General features: G+C 42.2%; 1 protein-coding gene across 2 annotated transcripts in view; it reads right to left on the bottom strand.

Annotated features, from left to right (window-relative positions):
• Positions 1-15,342: 15,342 nt before the first annotated feature.
• LOC110986863 (uncharacterized) overlaps positions 15,343-26,512 on the bottom strand; it is a 40,851-nt gene continuing 29,681 nt past the window's right edge. For both annotated transcript variants that reach the window (XM_022249126.2, XM_022249127.2), the window contains exon 17: positions 15,343-26,433. In XM_022249126.2, the coding sequence (XP_022104818.2) occupies positions 26,389-26,433 (45 nt within the window). In that variant the 3' untranslated portion in view covers positions 15,343-26,388. The remainder of the gene's footprint in view (positions 26,434-26,512) is intronic.

The raw sequence follows: 26,512 nt of genomic DNA, 5'->3' as shown, positions 1-26,512 counted from the left end.
TGGTCGGAACTGGACTTTGCTGGTTCGCGAGCGACTAGGAAATGCACGCGTCACATACATAGTTGCATCGCTATCAACAAAATGAACACGGCACTTCCGACCAACACGGCTCTTTTTAACCGATGAGGAGGTGCTTCTGCTCGAGGAGGATACTGTCGACAACACTGAATTTCCATAAATGTTCTTCAGAACCTCACAAACTCAAATAGAGAATTCCTGTACAATTACAAGGCGCTACATACCGCATACTTACTCCAGAAAATCATTTTACGTAGCCATCGCTCTGTGCCAAACCTGACTCAGTACTTTCCACCATTAAAGGTGCCCGACGGGAAGGTCCAGCGAAACGTCCCTGGATTGGTCCATAATTTGAGAGAAGGCGAAGAACATTTATGAGACAGAATCCTGACTTCAGCCCCTGCTATCACTTTCAAAACATATGGCTATGTTCAAAGCTCTGGTTGGTTTTGATCTCTTTAACACCAGACATTGCTTGTTTTGCCAAACACGTTACGAATAAAGTCCGTCGATTTGGGGAGAAGGGGGGCTAGAAGTTGACTAGAACCTCAAAATTGACCCGCTTTGTCTGTGGTCTATGGTGAGTGCTTCCGAGGAACGTTTTTTCATCACAAAAAGTCCCCCCCCCAAAAAAAAAAAATATCCAGGTCACGCCCATGTCAGACAGTAGTAATATTAAGATTTTCAAGGCAAGGAACAAATAAACGACCCTTGGGGTCGATACTGCGCTGAACCCATGCGTCGCAATGCATATGCCGTCTCCCGCGGACCCGCCAACCGTCAACTGGACTCGCGACAGGTGAGTGTGTCGTGTTGGCGTGTAAGGCAACCACACGGGGAGCCAAGCTGGCGTCGGGGATCCGTACGGATCAGCGGAGGCGTAAAGAGATAAAACACTTCCGATCGGGCTGAAGGAGAAACGGCAAATCAGAAACCTGTGTATGCGTTGCCAGTCAGGTAGTTTGCCCCTCAATCACGGAGACCTTGGACGTTCATTGAATCGCTCCCTAATAGATCTTGCCACTTGGGAATTTCTGTGAGTCCAAACTGGAATTGTCGAATTAAGGGATGAGGAAAAAACTGTCCTTTTGAGATGATGGATTGAAAAACAGGCCTGCTGGAGTCTCCCGAGTGGTCGTGATTTTTAACAAGAACTTTCTACTGCGTTGTATGCGAGTTGGCTGCAAATATAGCAGACATATCATTTCTGTCTGTAACTTAGGGCTGAGCCAACGAGTTTGTAAATGGAAAAGTCAAAACCAGTGCCACGACTTCAACTTACACCACACCCAGTAGCCAGCAGAATGCAACGGGCTACACAGAGAATTTACAAGCCAAATTGGGAGGCTGGTGGAAGCAACATCGCGATAGTGAATGGGTAAATGCAATAAAAACCGGAAGGGGAAAATAGATGATAAAAGCATTGCTGTGTTATTGAAAAATTCCAAAATGAAACTTTTACGTTACTAGTGTCTTAGAAGCCCAATTTTGTAATTTAACTGAAACGGGACAGGCGTTTCATTCAGATCAGGAATACAAGGCCCCGGATGCACGTCTAAAAAGAAAAGTAGAAAAGCAGAGGATTCTTTTCTTAGTTACGAAAGTAGCTTTCAAACTGGTCATGGACTAAACTGATAACTATATTAGATTAGGCAGGGGCTCCTGACCACATTAACCCCAAATGATCATAAAATTTGGCGTCAGAAGTTTTGAAAACTTTGCCATTTTCTTTCAAAAGTTCAACTTATTCACTGAGCGGCTCTTTCAAATCGACCGAGCACGATGAATGATTGAACACGCAGAGCTCACGGCTTTACGGAAGTAACAACAACCTGAAAACGCCTGCACTGAGACTAGGGCCAATTGTCACCAACTTAACGACTTGATCAAGTGCCATAAACATCTTTTCTCGAGCCGCGTACAGCGGCACCCTCGTTGTCTTTGCTTAGAAAATTCAAGGCAAACTGTAGTCTTGTTACCACAATTAAATCCTTCCCTGTAACTTTTAGAGTTCGGTTGGGAAAAGGTGCTCCATCCGCGATCTTTCAAAGGTCCCAGTTTCTTTCTTTTATTTCATGAAATACATATCACCTGCATGGCGCCCGGTTTTTTTTTTAACTCGGTAAATTTTATCAAACCGGCAACTTTAACACACCAGTGCGTCAAGTGTGAAGGACGCCGCCTCCAACGAGGAATGCTGGCTCCACTGCCATCATTCCGCCCGACCGACCGATCGACCTCTTCGTCCTGACAGGGCTAAGTCACAAGACAGGCCTCGGCGTACAACTGCGGCGGCGGTGACAGCCCCAATCCTTGCAAAAGAACGGAGGCCCCTCCTTGACCGCATGCACCCTGGGGAGGAAACAGAAGCAAAGACGAGTGTAAGGATTTCTGCACGTATATTTACACGTACCGCTGCGCGGTTAGTTCAGTTTGTCTATCGACAACCCGTTGCCGGATGGGATTTTATTATACTAGGCAGCCGCGATCACGTCGAGAGCGCACAGACTAGTGCCGCCACTAGTCCTATCCATGCATAAAACACTGATACTGAATGTAGAAAGGATAAATAGATGAAATCTCACCTGTCGGAACTGAGTTGGGAGAAATGCTAATAAGATTACTTTTGTTTGTTTTGTTTGTCAGTACACTACGCAGCTGAGTTCTCGAACTCTAATGATGAAGAAGTTTTGGAATTTGTTTCTGTTTCTTCAGAATGTCGGCGAACCATTTCAAGTGGAGGATGCAGCGTCAATGGCGTAAATTAGGTTAGGAGTCCTGCACCCTATGCAACAACAAGAAGTGGGAGTACTTGTCCTGTTTTTATTGAATGCCTTCACCAAAAAAATCAATAAAATAATATTACAAATGGCAACATGTCCCCAGGCACGGGTGGATGGGGGGGGCAGCAGGGACATCCTCTCAAAAAGGAGCAAGACTGTATTTCGAAAAATAATGAGGGAGAGACGATTTCGTGGTCTAGGCCTATATCATTTTTCTTACTTCAAAAAAGTGTGTAAGAACCCCCAAAAAGTAGCTCATTCTCAGAAAGGTTCAATTAATTATCAAAACTTGTCCCCCCCCCCAACCCAAAAAAAAATAGCCGCCTCCCATGGTTTTGGATCCGCCCTTACTCCCAGGGGGCAATAAACTGAGTTCCGTGAATACAGCTCCATGACTCTTTTGTTCTCAAATGAGATACCCTCGCAGCGTCGAGCAGCCGACCATCAGCTGCTCTCTCTGCCTATCGTCCGCGTACATGGCCAGATTCGTGGATAAGTTAGGGTGGAATGACTAGTCAACAAGTAACACTTTATATTACGCGTCTACACGGTCAGAGTCGAAAAGCGAACAACTTTACCAAAAATTTCAATGTAATATTATACAACCTGGACGAAAAAAATATAAGGAGCATTGTGCTAATAAATCACAATGTCAAACAGCAGTTATCTATGCAAAACATTTTCAGCTCCCTTGCTGTATATGCCTTCGTGCGGCTGCTCTTGCACTCCCTCACTAAACCCCTCAGGGTACGTTTGACCCACTTTGCCGTATCCCCGTAAAAATGGACTTTACAGTACATCCAGCAACTAACCATTCCAAGTCCCACAGGATATGCATTACGCCCCCGCCAGCCACCTGTCCGTCCAAGTACAGGCCCTTTGAACGTCGCGTCGCCTTAGTGCTACCAGCTTGACACAATTACCGTGAATTTGTCAGTCCAATAACTAATAATTCCTACATTCACGGCGGTATGATAATACAAGAACCATTACTCCAGCCCACGCAGACCTACATGAATGCACAGTTCGTGCCTATCTGCGATTAACTAAGACGCCCCCGTATATATACCGCACATCTCATCAGACGGATTGAACTTCATACTGTGCAGTTTCATTCATCAATAACAGCCGTAATATTTTGCCAAAACAATATTACAACATGGATTGTTCCTCATCACTCTTCAGTCGGTGAGGACAGAGGCCAATGAGAGATTATTGAGCACTGTCAGGCGGGAAATGTCTGAAGATTGCAGTGGGGAAATCCATTTGTGCCGATAATAATTTCAAGTCGATTCGCTACATCCTCCAAAAGAATGTTCTCGTGTCTCAAGTTCTTGGCCACAATTACCAGGAACACCTACGTTTCCAAGGCTCTCTGTAATTAATGTCACCACAGCAGTCAATAATGGTTAAGTATTACCCCGATGCAACTTTAAACCCACGGGAGCAGTGTCTTTGATGCAGCGGTTTTCGACCAGAGGACCCCCACTATCGACGATATGACTTCCCAGTTCTGGATAAAATGAGATCGACAACATTTGGACTCTTTTTTCCGGTTCGGTTAAGTGTAGCAGCAATGAATTTTTCTTAGACACAATTTTTTGGCACCTTTGTACTCTTCTTCAGAGTCCAAAACTCTTTTAGAATCATATTTGGTTTTACAATCCTATTTGGTTAAATGAATTGAACAGTGTACTTTTTGAAACTTTTAAAATATTATTATCTATATTTTACTGGACAACTGAGGGCGGTATTGCCTGATGTCATCCAGGAAAGACACAGTTCAGTACAATCCTGTTAAGTTGTGAACTCAGAATTTACTTGTTGAAACATGTCTGAGAAAGCGATTGATGCTTGCTTATTGCTATGTACATAAACAAGACCGAATCAACAAAGAAGACAAATCCAGTCCAGCAAAATCTGCAAAAACTGCAACACCTTGCACAAAGCAATGAAACGTTCAGGCTTTCTTCCTGGGATGACGTCATAGTTTTACTCATGAATATCAAAATCTCATTACCATGAAAACCTCAAAAGGCAGGAAAACACCCGTTGAAATAGTGAAACAATAATGCTGAAAAAAGGTAAGTAATACATTAAGGTGCATTTTGGAGGTTTGAATTAAAACATGTTGACTGCAGCTACCCTTTAAGTGACCTCGATTGTGTTTTGAACTTCAGGACGACGAATCAGAGTATAAAAGGAATGTTTGAACTGAAAGTATCCTGCAGGATTAAGGCTGAAATAGGCGCGTTGCTATCGTCGGCTGCAGCTTCACCAAAGTGCGCTAACTTGGCCCAAAACCACAAAATAGGGATGGCCTTTGTGATATTTTGTGGCGTTTTGAAGACGAACGTGCCAAAAAGACGTCAAAAAGTCTGATTTTCTCTCCTGGAGTATCACGAATTTAATCGAAACAACGAGTGTCTCAATCCTTATTGCACAGAAGGTTGTACGATTCGCACAGTTCATGTCGTGTCGATTTGATTGCGTAAGTTGCACGTGTCTTGCTAGAATGCAGTATCTTTCATTCTTAAAACCAAATTTGGAAGAGACTTAGCTCAACAGGCATTACGTTGAAGAACTTCTACGCAGAAAGAAACTTCAAACAAAGTTTAACTTTTACCGCTAACGAAATTCCCAGCGTACAGTGCAACAGCTGACCGTATGCCAACTGATCGTTTTCCCGTATATGCCAGTTCGCTGCCCTCACTAGAGTTTATTACAATTGTACAAAGATGAAAATAGCACATGAATATGAGTAGGCCTATCCTGGTTAGCAGTCCCTACATTACAGGTTACACCGTGAGGCGGCGACTAGTCTATGACATCATGATGTGATATGCACCGGGGTGACGTGAGGGTAAGATACGCTTTTATCGTCCAGTCACACGATCGTTCAGGGCCTATGAAAATATTCAAGACAGTTGTAGCACAATGCGTATAATTTACGATTTACATCAGGGAACCATTTTACTGTGCACTGGGATGGGTTTGTTTCTACAAGATGCAGGACATAATTTCATTTAGCACTCATTACACCAACTTCACGATCGACTCTCCGTGTGCGCAATGAATGCACGTGCACGGATTAACGCAGCAAGTAGGGCCTAATCCACAGTGCTTTGCAATGTCTATACTTCCTTCGAACAAAAAAATATTGCGGAGAACTTAAGCTCATCTAAGCTTGTGCCCACAATACGTATGAGCGAAACTGTGTGCACTTCAGGTTTTGCGCATGCCCAAAAGACATCAACTTTCGTCACCAGTCATGACTCGCCGTATAGACAATAAAATGTCACAGGTAAGGCACTTCAAAGAAATGGTTTGTTTCGATATCTCCATCAGCAACCACCTGTAAATATGAGGATCCAAATACCGTGACTTCGCTCCCACAAAAATATCCTCACTCTCGAGTTTATTTATCTGAGGGATGCATTTTGCGCACAACCGCCGCGACTTGTTGCCTAATAGGCGCTCGAAGAGTGAAGGGAAATATTCGCTCAGAGTGATTCAAAGAGAGAGCGTCATTCCCGAATCAAATTTGATTTGTTTCGAGAGATGCCATAATTAAAAGAAAACAAGAGCGGCGTATCAGCGGGGACATCAAATTCGGCGAATTTCGGGTCTGGTTTCAACATGGCTGATTCGTTTATTCGTGTTTTTTCTCTTTCTCTTTCACCCACTCGAGAGACCGCGAACCTTTTACACGCGAGCGAGAAATTCTCAGCGTTGTAAATTTCAAGTGACAATGTAAATAAACATGGTTGCTACCTTGCAAGAGGGTCAGCGGTACGACCGATCTTGAAGTCTGTCGGTAAATCGCAGTAATCTGGGGACTGGAATAATGTCCGTGTGTGGGGCGTGCGTTTTTGTCCCTGCGCGTCATTACGAATTCGCTTCAGCGACTATGTGAGTCAATTTGGCCGGCAGTGCTCGGCCGGCCTTATCGGAGCGACGCCAGTGTCCGGTCGGTTGGGCTCGCCGGCGAGTTTAACTCGCCCGTGATAACCGATTGGTATAATGTTGAATACGAGAATTAATTCGGAGGGGAGGACACGGTCGTGAAGAAGGGGAAAAAAGCTTCTGGGCTGTTGCTTGTTCTCTCAACAAGGGGTAGCCTTTATACGATGAAAATTTGATTTAACGCCTGAAGGGTTTGTAAAAGCTCTGCGTGTCCAATTTCATTTCCTTGGCTGCATTTCATATAAGAAAGGTTACACGATTCGTGGAACATTCGGTGGAAAACAACATTACTGTTATTAAGTTACATGCAAAGGATTTAGGGGGTACTTGGTGGGATACATAAGATTCACGTTTTCGTAAGTGGACTTATACAAAAGTTGAAGCATGATTTTAACATCAATAATCTGCGCGTGTTTTCCACACGACAACTTCATGGCCATAATGTCATCATATTAATTATACACAGGACATTGAGACAATTTTCATCATCGCTGTACAGTGGGCGCGAGCTTGCCTTGCAAGGTTGTGGTCGAGCCATTGCAAGTCCAGTCACCGGGGAACAATTTAAGATTTTTTTTTTGGTCAGAATCTATTTAAATACTCTGGGACTTCACTCAAGACTGGTTGGTTTTTTATGGATTAGTAATAGACTTTCAAGGACTTATACATCCATAACCGATGCGTATAATTCCTGAGTGCAACAATTTTTTTCGGTGAGGTAATCCTAAAAAATATTAAAAGACATCCTTTTCCGAACCCTGAACTAGTGACATATCCAGGTTTTCAGTGGGGAATGTGCTTTCTCCAATGTCAATGCATATGTTTTATAGAAGAACCCTCTAGCCACCCCTTAAAAAGAAGGGTGGTAAATTTGGCTTTCTAAAATGTTTGCTCTTCCAGTTCCGAAAAAATAGGGCATTACGTCCAGGGGGCACCTTGCCTGGCCCCCCGCTTGATACGACACTGCCCTGAACCTTACCACCTGTGCTTTTTTGTTTGTGTACCTAAAAAAAATACTCAGTATACATTTCTGTGTTCACTCGCCTAATATCCTTGCTACATATATATAGTGCACCTGCAGTCACTGTAAATAAAGCCAATTCTATGATGATTTCTTTTCTAACCCCCCCCCCCCGCTTTGGAATCTCTTACTTTTACTCTAGTCGATCGTTGCTTGTGAGCTCTCCCACACATATTACCTTTCTATTTTAAGTAAATTTTCTTTGTTATGAACTTCCTTTGTCTGTCCAAAAGGGCCTTGTGTGATGGAGGACCTTCAGAAAACAGAAGCAATTTGGATATTGGGCCCGTTTGGTAACGTGCAGTGGTGGCTTTGCGACTTGATAACGCCTGCGCAAACATGTACGAAAGAGCTCTTGATGAACCCTGGCCAAACATAATGAAACCTCTCGAGAGAGGCGATCTCGCCTGTATATGAAGTGTACACGTGCGATGAATTTTTCTTTACGCGTTATGTGTAGTCTTTGGTTACCTGGCATCGGTGCAGCACTGGGTATCTTTCTGGGGGGCATCACATGATATATCAAACATCACATTCCTCAAATCTGTCGTTACTCGTTTTGTCGCCCCCCCCCCCACACACACACACATTGTCTGAACTTCCAGCAGCATAAAGACGAATATCAAGGGAAATTGTCTGGTTTTGTTGTTTGAGCCCCGCTTCGTCACGAGTTTTGAGGTCATAGCCCAATACGGCGAGGCGTGTGATTCTTCTTTTAGCATGGCATTCATGAAGAAGAAATCCTTGATTATTGGTAACGACACGCAGCGCTGCCAGTTGCTTCGAATTTTCCCAGATCTTTTTCCAGAAGATACAATACCTTCTTTGAAAACGAGTTTATTTGAGCTTTTGTTTATGCCTCAACAGGCCAAGCCGTTTCTAAATCAGCCCTAAGGTCCTTGTTATACCAGTAATATGACCTATGAGCCCCGAGCTCGATCAAGCAACGGAGGCTCCTTTGGTCGACGGAACTTCACGTACATTGCTAGTTCACAAACAGCTTTGAAATACACGCGTTACGCTTGAGTCGCTATCAGCTCCGAGTTGAAGTGCACCCCCAAGCGGCAAAAGAAAGACAGGTGGTGGTAAGTTTTCCAAGCCGGTTCTTGCACGCGTTCTGCGTGTACGCGCGCAAAGACCATACAACAAATGATCTCCATTATAAACGCGCACTTAGGCAGTGAGTACCATTGATTCCATTATAGACGGGAGATCAATGGTGAGTACCAAAAAACACACCCTCTTTTGCTGCGCTCAGAGCGGATATCAGCAGAATGAACTCCCCGACCAACATGACCCTTTTCTACCGATGAGGGGGTGCTTCTGGTCAAGGTGTATAATGGGAGCATTATAACCAAGCCTCCTTCCACATGCGGTTGAGATTCACTGCTCCATTCCAAACTCTGCACGTAAATCCTGGTGTATTCAGTGCCATGCTTCATAGCTAAGGCAGGCTTGAATTTACTGCCCAACGTTGCCGTTCACACGATGAGTGGCAGTGGGCCGGGAACGGTTAAACAATAGAGGGTTTGCGTTTTAGCCATCTTGCAAGGCAGTTCTTTTGTTCCACAGGGGAACCTTCTTTGTGAATAACCTGTGGAACAAAAGCACTGGCTTCCAAAATAGCAGCCATGCAAACCCTGTATATAACAAGTGTTTTCATCACTAGTACCGGTGGCCACGGGAAAGAGGTGCGTCCACGCCATCCCCGATCAGGACATAGTGTCCCTCTTTGTATCCTTGTAAAGAATGTGGGGACAGCTCAGAGGCCCTGGGGAACGTCCCCCAATGGATGTCCATACCCCTGGGTGCTCCCATTGATACCTTGAACACAATTGGAAAAATGCGTGCACCCCAGGTTCCGCTTGAGGTTTAATTCCAGATACCACAAGGGGGGGGGTTGGTGTACTGTTTTTCTCTAAACCTATATGCACACTAAGGAAATAAGACTTCCTCGACCCCACCCCCGCTTGCACTTCAGAATTTCTGATATTCCGCTTCTCGGAGATTTCACTGTAAACACTTCTTATCCCTTAATTTCTAGCTCCGACTCCGCAAAGTGCAGTATCGTCTGACCTTTGGGGCTTGATCATCGAGACTAGATTTATTACCGAACCTCAGCAATTAAAATACATTAATGCACTCGTCGATATGTCGCCTTCCCACTTACACCAAATTCTAATGTTGCACTGAAAACACACAGCCTTGATTGCATGGATTAACAAAGGGGCGGCCTTGTCTTACAACAATGTGTGGGCGGGGCGAGCGAGGTCGACGGTCCACGAAAGGCCCGCGCTTGCATGCTGTTTCGCCCCCGGTTTCTTGTTGCGGTGGGGTACCTATATGGCAGTTTGGTCAAGCTCGGGGGAAAAAAGGCTGTTTAATTTAAAGCCAGAAGAAACAAAGACATTATCAGATATTTTTACGACTACAAAATAAACAAAATAAACACGATACACAAAAGGAACTTTATAACAGCCAAAGGTGTCAGGCCAGAACAACAACGGTAGGAATAGGGAGATTAAAACAAATGGCCTGCATGTGTGTTGAGAACTATAATGGATGGGCATTGTGAGTTTGATGATATGCCAGACCATGGAAATTTAATAGGGGGCGATATTGACACCACATAACATAGAGACGTACATCTGTAATATGTATAACACTCCTGCAGAACCTTACATCAAAACGGCGCATTTACGAGAAAAATTGTTCTCCCTTTTGGAGTGCTATTGAATACATTTTGGTTGTTAGGAAGTCAAAAAAATCCGTCGCAGTCCATCTCAATTTTTTTTCTCAACAAGAAAAAGTGGGGGATTATTTAATAGCTAATTTCCTTGGCAAAAAATGTGTTGGGGGATATGCATCCACGTCCACGGGATTTACGCTCATGGAAGAGAATGAAATGTCCCGATCAAGCAAGACTACGATGTTCGGTGTAGCTAATTCAAGCTGACTCGATAGCAACTAAATACGCTCCTTTACAAATTTCTTCCACAAAACTTTTTAAGAGGAAAAGTCAAAGCATTTGAGAAGCTTTAGGAGCACGAGGTGTCCACTGTAGGGTCAGGTACGAAGTAAAATCCATCAAACATGAGGTGGAGAAGCCCTGACTGTCACCAACGCCCTTCTTCCGATAGGACAGTGGGTACGAATTGACGCTGCTCTGCCACGCCTGAATATACGCTTCACTACACCCATCAGGTATCACAGCGCACAGCACGACACGACACATAACCACATGAAATCTCGTCATAAAATGAAATTTACAAAAGAATAACCAGGCATTTTATAAATGCTGAATGAGCATTCACGTAGAAAAAACGGTTGGCCAACAAAATTCTTAATCTGGCCTCTTAGAAAAAATTTTCATCAAGACTCCCAAGACTGTACACCAATTTTTCATATTTCAAGCAGGAAGGTCGGGACACATTGTCGGCAATTATCAACCAGCCATTACACAAACTTCGGGCGATATGTCTGTGGTTTGGCACATTACGCACATATTTATGGTCCCGCAGTTCCCATAATCCCTTTCAGAGGGAGACCCAGTGCGCGTGTCAATTTTTCCCTTGCGGTTTATTTGGGGGGAAAGCTTCCTAATGGTGCGACCAGGTGCAGTGGGGGGCGCCTTCTCGCACACTGCGGGACAGGTGCGCAGTTGGAGCCCGTCAAGAGGTAAACTACAAGAATTGCCGAGATTCGCTCAGGGCCCATCAAGGGGACGGGATCACGCGGCCCCGGGGAAGTGAGCGAGACCCGGGGCCCCCGCGGGCCATATATCACGGTAAACTGCCTCCGAGGAATCGGCCCTGAGGGACAAATTTCAAGTTGCCCTAAATTCATTCTTTCGGTTCAGGGGATGTAGACCTATCTGTACTTTATTAAAAGTACAGAGTGCAGAAAAAAAACAAATCTTTTTTAGGGAAATAGGTTAAGGTGCACTGTTGTGTGTCCAATATTAACGCACCAAAAGTCGAGCTAAATAGTTCCAAGTACCCTGTATAATATGAAAACTCATAGTCATTGTTATTCTTTCAAGTTCCAATACGTTTTTGGCCAAACAAGTCTGCAAAAAGTAGGGTCTCTATGTACATTTAAAAAAAGACTGCCAATATCGACCTCTATTTTCGATTAACGATTAACAGTATATTAAAGCCCACTTGCCCAAGGGCAGATCCAGAATCTAAATTTCAGGGGGACAAAACCGGGTTTTTTTGGGGGGGCACAAAAATTGGGAAATATATTTATATAGCCTTATATGACCTTTCTCAGGGATGAGGTTGCCTATTTTGGGGGGTTTAACACACTTTTAGAAGGAAAGGAAATGAAATAAACCCCCAAATATCGTTTTTCTTATATCTTTTAAAAATTCTTGCTGGGGGTGGCATCTTTTCCCCATTCTCGATCCATTCTTGACACTGCCATGGCGTTTACCTGTCCCGTTATACATTATTTGTCGCTAGTGACGCAGTCGAGGTTACAGACAATCGGAAAAGTCTGCAACTGCTTCCAATTACTATAATAAGCATAAAGCTGATGTCTCTGACTTACTGTGGAAATGTGACTTTCAAAAAACGACAAGTCTTATACTGTCCGGCGACTTTCTAATGTTGCCACAAAAAACTCTGTCTGGTTTAAAATTTGGGAGCGCTCAGCATGCATTAGTAACACGAACAAAAGTTCCGTAAACTTCACTAATTTGCTAACACAGGGTAGAGAAAATTAAAGTGGTGACGGAAAAGTGCTAGAGAAAACAGAAGGGCTAAATCCACGAGCAGCGATAGCCAATAAAGGCGGGGATACACGAACTCAAAGAGGCTCCTTCGTGTCTGCCTCTCCGATTGGTAATGACATTTAAGAGCTTGCGTGCTGACCGGAGAAATAAAATCATCCATGGGGGTTTGCTCCGTCATCCGCCCCGCCACCCTCACCGTGTCGACCCGGTGGCTTACGGCGATTATCTACAGTTTTTTCCCCCACGGTTCTGTGTGGGCGTGAAGAGTGCCTTCTTCAACCGGTGCGCTGGGCGTACATGTACTGTACATGTACACTGTACACGCCACTTTATTATATGGGACTTCTAAATGCGTCGGTAATGATCAAGTGTAGAAACGGATGCGATGGGTTGACAAACAAGTTGGTGTCGGTTCGGGGCACGTCACACGCGATGGATCGAGGCGCCTATAGTCGGGGCTGTATATTAGGAACAGGTAGGCACGCGAGATTCAATGAATCATAACACCTTCAAATGTCTGACTTTGCGATTATACGCTGAGTGCATATAGATGTATCACCATGGGCCTAAATCCCGGGGATGGGGGTATTAATCCCCCATGTACACACTTTTTGACCATGAGGGATGGGCCAGGCCCGTTGCCTGACCAGAGACTTCGGTAGGGGGTCGTCAAACCAAAAAGTGGAACTTTTGGCACTGTGAACACATATTTTTATACAAAGGCCTGTTACACTGTGCTTTGGAAAACAACATCGAAAAGTTGCATGTCTGTCGCGCACCAAAGGTTGCATGTAAGACTTGTACACTGTAGTTTTCAATATTGAATAAACTTAACAAAAATACACTGATTTCAAACCCTTTGAAGCACTTGAAATGTGGATATTTGCCAGAACTTCCTGACGGTACATATGGCTAGAGACAGATTCATTTATATGCAGAATCGTGATCACTTTGAGCTTGAGAATCAACGTACAAGCCGTGGCTCGTATGCCGAATGTTACGGTATATTTAAAATATCCGGCACACACACACACAAAAGACCACCAACAAGCGGCACTCAGAAGAAAGCGGGGGGGTTTCGTACGAACCCCCCCCCAGCCTACGTTGAATCATCTCCCCCCTCCTCCCACTTTGTTGTGGTGAGAAAAAATAAGGCCAATTGTGAAGACTTTTTCGAACTTCCCAACAACCAACCATTTTCAATAACACTCAAAAGGGAGAATAAAAAAGCCATAAATATGCCGATCTGATGTAGGAATCTACAGGAATGTAATACATATTACAGATGTACATCTGTTTCATGCACATCGGCCCCTTTATAGTGTCAAATGATGTCAGTCCCTCCCCCAATTTCCATGGGTGAGCAAGTCATCCCTCACAATTCCCCCATCCCCTCACCATTTGCCACTAATACACACGAATCCAGACCCGTGGTTATAATTGGGAGACTGTAATTATGGCTACTAGTTTTATAGTTTTGTATTTCAAAACTAACTCGTGGGAGCAAGAAGTGCCTACTCAAATTATACAGCCGAACACCCGACAATCAACACTGTTAATGGCCCAACACCCTACTTATAACAACTGTTAGGTCTCCCAATGCTTTTTCTTCCATTCCAAATAGGACCGCATTTCCGTTATTTTTTAAAGTAAAATCCAGTATTGTTTTCCTCTTCAAACTCGCCGAAACAACAGGAAGGCCTTTGCCTTTTTCATACATTACCGCTACCACAACGCCACCCCCTTTTCATCGCCAGCTCCACCCCCTACTGTTGACCAATATGGGCTCTATATATCGCCTGTGTACGATTCGCATATGCTTCCTAAAGCAGTTGCACCATCCCACAATATAAAATACTCTCTTAAAATATTTTCCGTTAATTTATATAGTTGTGTTGTCGAATCAAACATTGTAAGCCTATCGCAACAGTCGAAATATTTTCAAACGTCTTGTTGCACACACATTATTTGAATCAAGTACCATTTTTCTCTTAAGGTTACTTACAAAAAATAACCTTATTTGAAGTAAAGCCTTCCGTCAGCTTTCTTCGGGCATTTGAAGAAAATTGTCATCATAGGACTATGGAGAGTCAACCTACTACATCGGCAGTGGAGAGGGTAACCTGGCTAAGATCCACAGCGCCCTCCTGTGTCAGTGGGAGCAGTTTTTCACAGCTACAGGTGTGAAAATTGCTCACCAGCCCCATTGGTTCCGCAAAAACTTTCGTAGTGTTGATCATATCGCCCGAATGTACTCAGCGGGGGAACAAAAACAAGTAACTCGATTCTCTTAATTGATATGATACTGAAGTGATGTCGAGCAATTCAATCAAACGTGTGCGTCACTGATTTGGATTCTAATCAAAATGCTCTTCTAAAAAATAATAATAAAAAATAAAAATCTATCACTCAAATTATACCAACAAGCAATGTAAAGCCCCTAAGCCACGTCACACAGAGGCAAATATCAATTTCCAGCAATAAATGACAATCAGTTTTAAACGAGGCAAAGCGCTTCTGCCTCCAATCGCCGGTGAGCGACAAAGCGGAAGTGACGTATCTATTACTGTTTGCTGATCATTACGTGTGCGCTCACGATCACTGCACTTTAAAGTATGAACGTCACTAGCATCTTTACTCTGGTGTTAAAGCAGCAACACTCAAACTGGGTCGGATAAGACAACAGACGCGCTCTTCAATATGGGGTTCAGATTGCTTTGATGTCAACAGTGTTTTAACGTCAGCACAGATCTCTCAGGTCTCATAGAATTCGGCATTATGGACTTGGATTTAAAAAAAAATCAAAGAGAACAAGCTTGTACTTGTAGTAAATGGATAATTATATAGAACTTCATTTATTGCTCAAATATGTTACCTTTTACATTTTAGTACCTGTACTTCCCTCTCATTTTGCTTCATATGGAATTGTTATTTATTTCTTACCGAAGAATCTGAAAGCGTGTGCACAATATACAATTCACTGAATACCATTCTAAAAGAATCATAAATTAACTGCGGCTGACTTCCAAACCCGAAGATCACAGACGAGTGTAACCGGTGGGGCTATTGAGAGGCCTTTGGCAGAAATGCCACTTCAAAGCACAACTAAGAACACATTATTATAATGATAATATTATATGAACAAACATTTCATATTTTTTCAGGTTTCAAAATAAGTCCTGAATACTAAGTATACACGTAACACTGAACTCATTCTGCTAAACCCCTCAGCAATTTCAATTCTCCTACTACTACCAAAAGGGATAATTTGCTCAACATGTACTGGTAACTAAATATAAAAACTAGACCTAATAGCATTTTTCATTATAACATGTTTCAAATATCACGGAATCAGTACTTTCTGCCCTGTATAGAAAAATACAAACTGCATAATTATGGATCTTATATGAACATGATAGCAATTATAGAAAAACGAGATAGTACCCAATATCAGTTTCTGAATACACAGGAAAAACTTTCCACTAGCCTCTTTACAAATATTTCACAAAGAAAGATATGTGCATAATGAAATCCTTCTGCCCAATGTAATTATTTCACAAGTATATACATCTATGGTTCACAATATCAACACATTCGGTACATAATACTTTGGCTCACATAAAAGTTACAGTTCTTTAAACTTTGCATACAAAAATATTACAAACACTTTTGAATTTGCCAATACACCCTGTTAGACAACACTGACCACATAAATAACTTGTTAATTGTCTGAATAAACTATAAAACGCATTATAATCTTTCAAAACACCACACTGATAATACTGTACATATACGCGTGAATTGGAATGATCTAAATGTTCAACTCAATCACACATGTATCCCCGCTGAATATCTGAACAAGCAGACATTATTTTAACAATACAGGCGATTCACAAGAGTGTGTCCCCAAGAGTTTGCAATGTGTTGGCCAATCATAATGTGCGAAATCTGTAGACCCAATGCACGTTTGAAAAGGGTCAACAGATTTCACACGTTGTGATTGGCCAACATTTTGCAAACTCTTGGAGGCGCACTATTGTGAATCGTCCATATTGTTGACAGCTGTGGTGTGGGATTATGACGTTTTGAATACCCTAGGGAGGGGTGTTCAAAACGTCATATTCCACACCACAGCAATCAACAATTGCTTTGTCATACCTCTGTCTTGAGGAATGTATTCAAAGAAACAAGGTCTGAATTTAAGAAGAAGATAGGCTTACTGTCAAAATGTACGAATTAACCTATAAACAAATGTAAATGATATCATCTGCAAATGCACTGTTCCCTCACTTTAATTGTGTAAACTTTAATGTGAAACTAGTGCGGGTACCAGTGAGTAAAAGTAGTCTGGTTAATAGCGGTCCCCCCATTACATTATACGCTGCAGGGACAAGAACCAGCCTGTTATACGAGTGCAATCATTGATCAAATTCCCTGGTAGCCAATGCATAAAACGTATCATGGGTACCACGCAATACTGACTAAAGGAGTTGGAATGTTTGCTCTTGAACATCCCAAAGCTCTGCAGTCTCGCGCAAGTGCGCATGCGCGTGCACTCACTGTTGGCAGAAAGATGATGTGGATATATCGGCCTGTCATGTGATAAACGGACAGTATCCAAAACAGATGTATTCCCTCGGTCGTCATGACGTCACTACGGACTTTTAACACACAGCAAAGGGACAAATTTACCCTTCATGCAATTCAATAATGTACAGAAGTTCCAGGATGTCCGACCAAAGGGAGGGCACATATTAGGGTCTAATATTACCTAACATGATTTGAGTAATGGATACAATGTGGCAATATTCTCACCGTCAGCGTGACGTCACAATGGACTTCTAACACACAGCAAAGAGGCAACTTTACCCTTCAACTTTGTGCTATTCAATAATGTACGGAAGTTCCCGAATGCCCGACTTCGAGGATGAAGTTGTGCAACAAACCCCATGTGGTTTCAGTTAAGTTGTATTTGTATTTGAGTTTGTTTGACATTATTCAAAATAAACACTTAAAACATCGATCATTCTAATAAAATAAGAATTGAATAAGGAAAAACTCTTATTTTACCTTAAAATAAGAGTATCTCTGGCACCTAGAGTTAATCCTTTTTTCAGGTTAAAAAATGTGGCTAGCAGCCACATGCCCCTAAACCTCTTTGAGCATTTAATTCTGCGAAGTAAGTTTTCATAGAAAAAATTGTGAACTCTATCTGCACACTGAAAAGAATGCCCACATTTGAATAAAAAAGGTGAGGCTAGATTTGAGTTAATGATCTGCAATCTTACAACAGTTTGAAAGAAAAAACCCTAAAACTATGTTTGACTGGTCTGCCCCCCATGTATTGTTTGTTAGTCATCCAATCCCATGATCACTGCAAGTGTAAAAGTGAATGTGAAAATGGATTTACTGTAACTTCACGAAACTCAACAATCCCCCAATCCTAACAGATACATTTATGAAGTCTCCAACAATGGCAGCTGCACTGCTCAAACTATTCAGTGAAATAACTGCCCTTTCAAATTTTTCAACTCCACATCAAGAGCACAGAGGTTAATCTTTCAATTCATCCAAACCCAGCAATAAAATGAACATAGCAAAGACAACGTAAGTATACGAAGAGTTGATCAAGTTTCGCCCCCTCCATAAAAAAAATTGCAAACCACGCGGGACCTGTGATCAATCTGGTAGTGTCCAAATTTTGTAAGAGTAGCAATCATGACAAGCTTGTATCAATCTGTCCACGAAACAGAAAATTGCAGAGCAACAAAAGTGCAACCAACATGAACAACTGCATGACCAGTAACTCCCCCCCCCCAAAAAAAAACATAAAAATGAAATAAGGATGCATCATTAATCACTGGTGCCAACTTGGAGGGTGCCAGGTTGGAATGCCGAGTGTGGGTGCCAACATGGGAATATGGACGATGACAAATGACTCAAGTAAAGATGACAGCTTAGTGTCAGTTACCCCCAAACCATTCTTTCCTTGTCAATCAACATAGAGGAAGTCAGTCGGATTTCCCAAGTACCATTACCATTCCAAACACTTTTCATGGAGGGGGGGCAGACAGCAGACAACAAGGTCTTTCGCAAGATTTAGATATTTTTCCTCCATCATTCTTAGAGGAAGGTCAGTCTGCGAGGTAGAGAGTGTAGAAGTGAGGTTTACATCAATAAGGGATTAAGGAAACACTATGTGAATCAGATGACAAGTACATACAATTTTCAGAGATATATAAAAATCTTTCAACTGGAAATGTGTGAACATCTGAAATAAACCGAAATGTTTCTTTGCTGAAGGGGACCATAAAGAAGTACAAGTTGTGTGGTGCTGAATCATATGGCCAGGCAATCTGTTAGAGCAATGAATTCTTGAAGTGGCTGGGAATGTAGACATTAGCACAAGCATCGTGGCAAAGCCATCAGAAAATGGAATGGTAATCCCCCAACCAGTCTTTTCCATCTTATCAAGCAATGTCCAAGTATCCTCAGGAGGCTGGGAACAAGACCGGCAAAGACATCATGGACGACTAGCCTAAGCAGTCCTCAACTTTTAAAGCAGCCATGGAGAATCATGCATGCTACGGACTAACACTGACACTGTGCTGCACACCACAGGTACATGCAGACCTCATTAGCAACATACAGAGCAGGGATAAATGCACAACTGTGCATTTCACCACCAATATTCCACCGTCCTCTGCCCAATCCACTACCAGTCCCCTAATCAAAAAAATCTACCAAGCTTCAAAGCAGCTGACTGCAAAATGGCTATCTGCCCCCCCCCACTTCTGAATCCACTGATGTCTTTTGCCAGGCCCACGCCATCTGTCCTGGTGACAGGGGGATGTGTAAGAAAGGCGTCTGTGTGAACGAATGTTGATCACTTTACCAGGAGTCTTTTTGACAGCTTCTAAACAGATAACACAGCTGATCTTTTATACTTTTAATTTTCATTGGATTTACAATCCCCCCCTGAACTGGAGTAAACTTTTCTCTAAAATGCTTTGTCACTAGTGTACTTATATGTATACATCAGTCTAGAGTATTACCACATGTGGGCATAGTGACCTTTCCTATACTGATAGAGCAACTTTTGTCAAAATTCAGTTTTGATATCTCAAGTTGGCAACGACAAATTTTAAATCCCATTGGTACAAACGTGTTTTAGAACTTCTAGTTTTTGTTTGTAGTCAGGATTTTTTGCGCAGCAAATCAAATTTTTGTAATTGAATTTTTTTTGGCTCCATATGCTGCAACATGTAAGAAAAGCACCCTGTAACATGGTAACACCCATGCAATCTGTTGCAGGCAGCTAGAACAAGCCTTGTGATTGGTCAGATTGTGCGAGATTGTAACGTAATAGGCTGTCCAAATATGGTACATATAATACTCCAGATTGTATATCTGAAGATACTAAATATTTGAATAAAGAACGCAATAAGACTTGGGGTTGGAACATCAAACTAGCAATGGTGATTTTTTCCCTAGGACTATGGTTAATGGGTCCCGGGTTCAATTCTCACTGCTGTTGATTGAGTTCTGTGGGGAACCTCTTTGCAAGAAATTTCCTGATAGGGAGATAGTGGAGTTGATGTTAAAGATCGTAGATTCTTCCTGAGGGTGGGAGGGCACATACCTAATTCGTGAAATAACATGGAACATGGCTCATCAAAGTAACAAACTAGAGTATTGTCATGTATCCAGTGGCACCAATTTGTGCAAACAATAGCAAATAATAAAGATCCCAACATGGCAGTTTTCCATTCCATTTGTGATGTGAGTGCACATCACAATGTAAATTACCCTGCATATACTTCATGTGCACAAGACCACTAAGTTCGTACTGTGTACTTGCCAAGATAGGTCATTTCATGGTGCAAGTAACACATTATGCTAAGGTCATGCAGTTCTTCAGATTGCTTGGAAGAAAAAGCATGGCGCATGAGAAGCAACATGGCTCAGGGTCAATTGTGGAAATGGTTTAATTTTACAAGTACATGTACTCCCTATATATGTGCCTGATCTGTACAGACACTCAAGCTCAATCATACGTGTTCCGTAGATGTGGGGATCAACACAAGTCATTACACTCATTTTGCGGGGACAGAGAAATGTAACCAACATTCGGTCCCAAAGGAAGTTGTCTCGTTAATGATAATGGGGTGAAGGCCTGCCCACACGTCCCTGAGGTAAATGTACAGGGAAGGGGGTGTACTGATTTTGAACTATTACAGCCTCATCCAGTGAGCCCAATCACAGATGCCTGAGAATGCCAACAACTTCCCTTTAAGCTCATCAACAACTGCGACAGTTGAAAGATTTGCTGTCTGATAAACCTAAGGGGGGGGGAAGAGGGCATCGCTCCAGCATCAACTGCTTTTGAAAGTCATCCACTGGGTATTCCCCAGGTACCTGCAATCATACAGCACAACCGTAATAACAACATTCAGGATGTAAACCAATGCCGAGTGTATGTGAGACAGAGGAGAGAGAGACACAGGGAAAAAAGTAAGGACCTGCCAACTGTTGCAAGAAAAACAAACCGGCGCCACAGCACTGTCGCCAGGGTAAGCCGGTCTACATACCACTGAAGCACCAGAGGTATACATGCATGTATGGGGGGGGGGTAACAGGCAGGAATACCAGTCGGGAACCGGCCTTTCAAGTCTTTTGGGAGTGTTTTCACAACTCAATTAACGGAAGTCGGATAATCAAAGCTGGGACAAGCTACCGGGAGCCAGACATGGGAAGGCCTTTGGTTGAAGTGGCCGTGTATGTCAAATCTTTTTTTTTTTTCCTCTCCTTTTTTAAAATTTCTTGAAAGTACTGGTGAAACTTTTGGACAAGAGGCCAGCACTGCTAGTGCCACAAGAATTTCTGGGAACAAAAATGCATGCGGTGACTTTGTTGTGTTTCAAAGCATTTTTTTTTCCCAGTACAAATACCATCTGAAATAAGTCATTAAAATATTTACCATTCTTTGGCAATGCTTCAGAAACAGTAACTTTCAGTTTAGAAACTACTACCTGGCATTATTAACTACGTGGAGCTGATTACAATACAAAGCCGGTAAGACATGCACCCAGAGCCTGACTTCACTAAGTGCCTCACTACAGAATACTGAAAAGTAAACTTTTAAGCAACAGTTCAACTGAGAACCCAACCGCAAGCAATGTATTACCATGGCTCTGTAGAACAGGCAGTTAAGATACTTGAAGCAAATCCATTTATCAACCTCTGTATGACGACCGTCACACATCAGAGTAGGGCCTTCTCGGCTAATCCGATCAACTGGCCAATGTTCATGTTCCTCATTAAGTTCACATTTGCTTAAAGCTGGCGTTTATACAGAAAAATTAAGAAATCCTGGATAGTTTAGGGGAGATGACTGCTCAGTTTTTCTCAGGCAGAACCCTCAGCAGGAACATTTTCCGCTTGACCCTGCTTTTGAACATTTACACTCTCCCTGAGGCAGGGAATTACAAATTCAATGGATACCTGCAAGGACATACGAAGTTGCACTGCTCCTGTCAACTCAGCAGCTGAACTTTTATCACAACAAATGATCCTTGCTTAGCAAAAACATTGCGTCTTTTATACAAAGTACAAGACAGGGCAACAATTCTATTCTCAGTAGAAACCGTGGAAATGAATGGCCTATCAAAGAATATCAAAATCAGTAGCTGGTTGATTTAAGACAATGGTATCAAAACAGCCACCGGACACTAAATCACTAAAAAAGCGTGCATGCAACAGAACCCTGGTATAACTGAATGTATAACCCGGGACCACCAGTGCACAATCTATCATTTTTGTTTTGTGTGTGTGGGGGGGGGCAGGAAAATGGATATTTTTACAACTATTTGTGATAAGTGATGGGCAGCTGTTTAGAGGACAGGCTGAGAAGCGTGGAACAAAAGGTGGGAAATTCCTCGGTGACTACTTGGCAGATGTCTCCTCCATCAAAGGACTACAAAAAAATAAGCATAACTTGGTGCTTTCTTCTGTTTAAGGGACCACAAAATAAGCTTCCATTCTGAGCTTTACCCCAAACCAAGGGCGCAGCCAGGATTTGGGAGTGGCTCACTTAAGGGGGAGGGAGCAAAGCAGTCAACAAAGCAGACTAAGGGGGTGTTTCCAAGGTACTTTTATCAGACACTGGCAGTTTTCATGTTTCTTTCTTCTTTTCTGTTTCTTTTCTTTCCCTTTTTTTCATTTAAAATTTTTTTGCTTAGTTTCCAGGCTTTCCCCACCCCCTCCCATCAATACTCATCCCCCCAAACATCTAGAACCTTATTCAGGTAATGTATTTTGTATGTTGTTTTTCAGAAACAAAAGACTAAAAACATGTAGTTGGCTGGAGTTATTTCAACACCATGGTGACATGACTTTTATAGAAGTCTGAAGAAAAAACAAGGGAACCCTTTTTGCCCACAGACAGAAAAAGCTCTAATGATAATAAGTCCTGTCATGAATGAAACTGATCTGGATTTCTAATAGTACATACATATGAATACTTTTTCATCACTGTAACCCTACTTAAGTGGGCCAAATTCTAAAAGCATTTGGACACAGCATTTTCCAACCAGATTAGGTTGGGCGTCAAGGGGAAGCTCAACAGTAATCCATGAAATCACAACCCTCATAAAAAAATGAAATACTTTCAAATTATCCAATTAACACCATTGAAACATGCCGCCCTTCCACCTACAAGCCGACAAGCCATTATTGCTACTACTCAGACAAGCCCTTCCACAAGTGACAATTGGCAGGCCAGACATGGTGACTCTACCACAGCACACTGGAGGGCTGTAACACATCTAACGTCCTTGCCCGGCAGAGGGAAAATATGACAGGTGGCATTCCCAGGGCTGGCTAACATCAGACTGTCGGCTCTAACCCATGCATGAAATGGTCATACAAATATTGATGGAAATGGCCCAAACTGACATAAATTTTACTCCCTGGGATATGAGGTTTGCGTGAATGGAGTGGCTAGAGAGTTATTGGATGTGCCAGCTGCTGGGGGGGGTGTTCACTCTTCAGTCCATTGGAGTTGCGATTCAGAAACATAAAATATTTAATAAACAATTTGAGGAGACATTTTCCCCACAGAGATATAGCCAATATGCACAAGATACACACTGGGGAATAACTTCTTCAAAACCACAGTTTTTAAGGAATGAGTACTGTTATACTTAATTTGGAAGTCACAGGTGATGAAAGTTGGAAGGGGGGCAAATAAGGAATCTCAAAGATGTCTGATGTAACTGATGAGACTTTCTCCGAGGGAGCCTGTTTGGGCCAGATACAAGTGGGAAAATGATTACCCCTAAACCACAGTTTAATCATGGCTTATACCCAACGACATGTGGACATGCAAGGGAGTTTCTGAGTCAGTCACAAAAGGAACTTTTAAACAAGCCATGGTACTTTCTGGATGCAGTCGTGGACAATATTTCTACTTGTTCCCATGCTTGAGTGATTCCTTTTGTTTTCATACATACAGAGAGTCCTTAACTACTCTATGGCGGTGTACCACACATAACCCTCAAGCATCTATGTACCACAGCTGGGTACTGTAGCATATATGACTATGTCGCATTCTCTCGAGGTGTATAAAAAAAAACAACAGTGCAGAAGGAAATGTCACACATAGCAGAAATCTGGATCAAGCAACCACCAATTGTCAGAATTTGGTAAGCTCAAACTTTGTACAGGGACTGTGGTTGCAGAATTGTTTCGTTTTTTTAAAAGGTTGGTAAATGGATTTTCAACGAAGAAAAATACCATGCCTGGGACAAGTTCCTTGTGGAACACCATTTCAAAGTGGTTAAGGACAGAGGGCTCTGATGTCATAGGTAGATGATAGGAAGGAAGGTCCGAGGCAAGACATTCACCAGACACGTGATATTTTGTCTCGAATCGGTATAGTGGACTCTCAACTTCATAGGAATATTCAGATTTTTAAATTGCAGCATTTGAAGGGTATTGCTGTGCAAAAGCCTACATCATGGACAGTACAAACACTTATTGCTCACAAGTACAAGTACATTTCCCGCGATACAAAATGTGGATCTCAACAGAGAGACAATACTACACAAACTATTCCTATAAAATACGGATGGAATGTTAATCCTTGGTAAAAAAAAAATATAAAAATAAAACATACAAAAGGAAAAAAAACGCTAGTTACGATTTGAGTTGAAAAATACAATATCTTATTTTGCTTAAAGAGATTTTTGATGAATGCACGCTTAAATGTAGCCCAGTTGAATTTTTGTTACATATAAAGCAATGGTTTTGTTCTTTAACTCTGTATATGTCATATACAACGTATTTAAGTATAATCTTGACTACAATGACAACAATGGTTCAATGCACAATATTCATACTCTGGGGTTATATATTTTTGGATTATAATGGGAACAAAAAGAATATGTGACTTGAAATATGCAGCGAAAGACCAAGAGGAATACAAACTACTAGTCAATGGCCATTCTAATCTAACAAACCAACCATAGTGGGAATGTAAACTGCACTTGCATGTACATGTATGTTCTTGCTAGTGGCATGTTTATTATTATAAAAATATAATTTGGGAGAGGGGAGGCTTTCATTATGCCACCTGTTGAGTGCTGATACATGTTCAGTGTGGAAAAACACCTATTTCAGGACCTGGATCAAATTGAATTCCCCCCCCCCCAAAAAATTGCCATGTTACCCTTTAACCGCCCCCCTCTGAGAAGAGCCCGACTATGCCACTGGTTCTTGCTGATATTAAACACTTTTGATGACTAACATGAACTTGGAGCTCAAGTTCAAATCAAAACCCACTGACTGAGAACTTCTTCCTTGTTTTTCATTCACTGCCGACTTGCAGACCACTTCAAAATAGTACAAGTATCATCCATGTAAAGTACTGAGCACGTGTTCAACGACATCACCCCAAACCGATTGTTATATTGAGCGACAACAACGGACAACACATTTCCATGTGGAAACACTGCACTAGAAAGTACAGGGGGTTTTCAAGTCAGTTAAGGGTAACTTTCAGGCAAGCTTTTTCCAGGATAAATTTCCAAGTGGATGGCATACACTTTGACCAAATACCTTTAGCCAGAAAATTTTGTGTGTACTGCATATCTTTTGTTCCTGCATGATTATAGAAGCTTCTATTTAAAAAAAAATTGCACTATATATCTTCTTGAACTAGGGTTCCTAACTAAACAGTATTCATTCAACAGACCATTGTAACTTAAAAGCTATCACAAGACAGCATGCAGGCTGTCATTTCTGGCCAAACTTTGGCATGTATGATCGAGTCGGCCAAAAAGGTGGTCCAATCCTAACTATGTGTTACCGTCAAACAATACACCTGCTTTTATACAATAGATATGTTTGCATAGAAAACAAGCAAAACATGGAAATCAAAAACTCAAATACAAGTTACTCAATACAAAGACACAGAATCCCTCACAACTGTCGACTCACAACCAGAAACAAATAACTTGGAATAAGTACTTAAACTTGAATCTCTTCCTGAAAGACGAAGGGAAACTAGACTATTAAGTCATCACTGTGTGGCAATTGTTAACCATACAACCACAGAAGATGCAGAGGGACGGCAACATAGCCGGGTGGGTCCAACAGACGGCAACAGAGCCGGGTGGGCCTAATAGAATGCCCCCTCCCCCCATTTCCAAGTGTACCACACACTGGGACAACAATTCTGCTGCACACAATTGACAAACATCTTGACTTCACATGGCGGAGGAGAATTCTGTAACACCATGAGGCACATACTCACTAGACCTTAGGTTCTGTGATGTACCAGCAACCTTGCTTTAGGAGTGCTATGTTTTACTTGCTGTGCTTGCTTTGGCTGCTAACTTGGCTTTCTGTTAAAAAAGAAAGCAGTTGAGAAAAAATTAATGAGTATTCATTAAATATAATAACAGTAACGATGATATAGGTTTA

The sequence above is a fragment of the Acanthaster planci genome, linkage group LG01, assembly GCF_054643075.1.
Source record: "Acanthaster planci isolate LZ-2023a linkage group LG01, COTS_SCS, whole genome shotgun sequence".
Classification (NCBI taxonomy): domain Eukaryota; kingdom Metazoa; phylum Echinodermata; class Asteroidea; order Valvatida; family Acanthasteridae; genus Acanthaster; species Acanthaster planci.
Note: the sequence above shows the minus strand (reverse complement) of the source record. Positions and strands in the feature narration are given on the sequence as shown.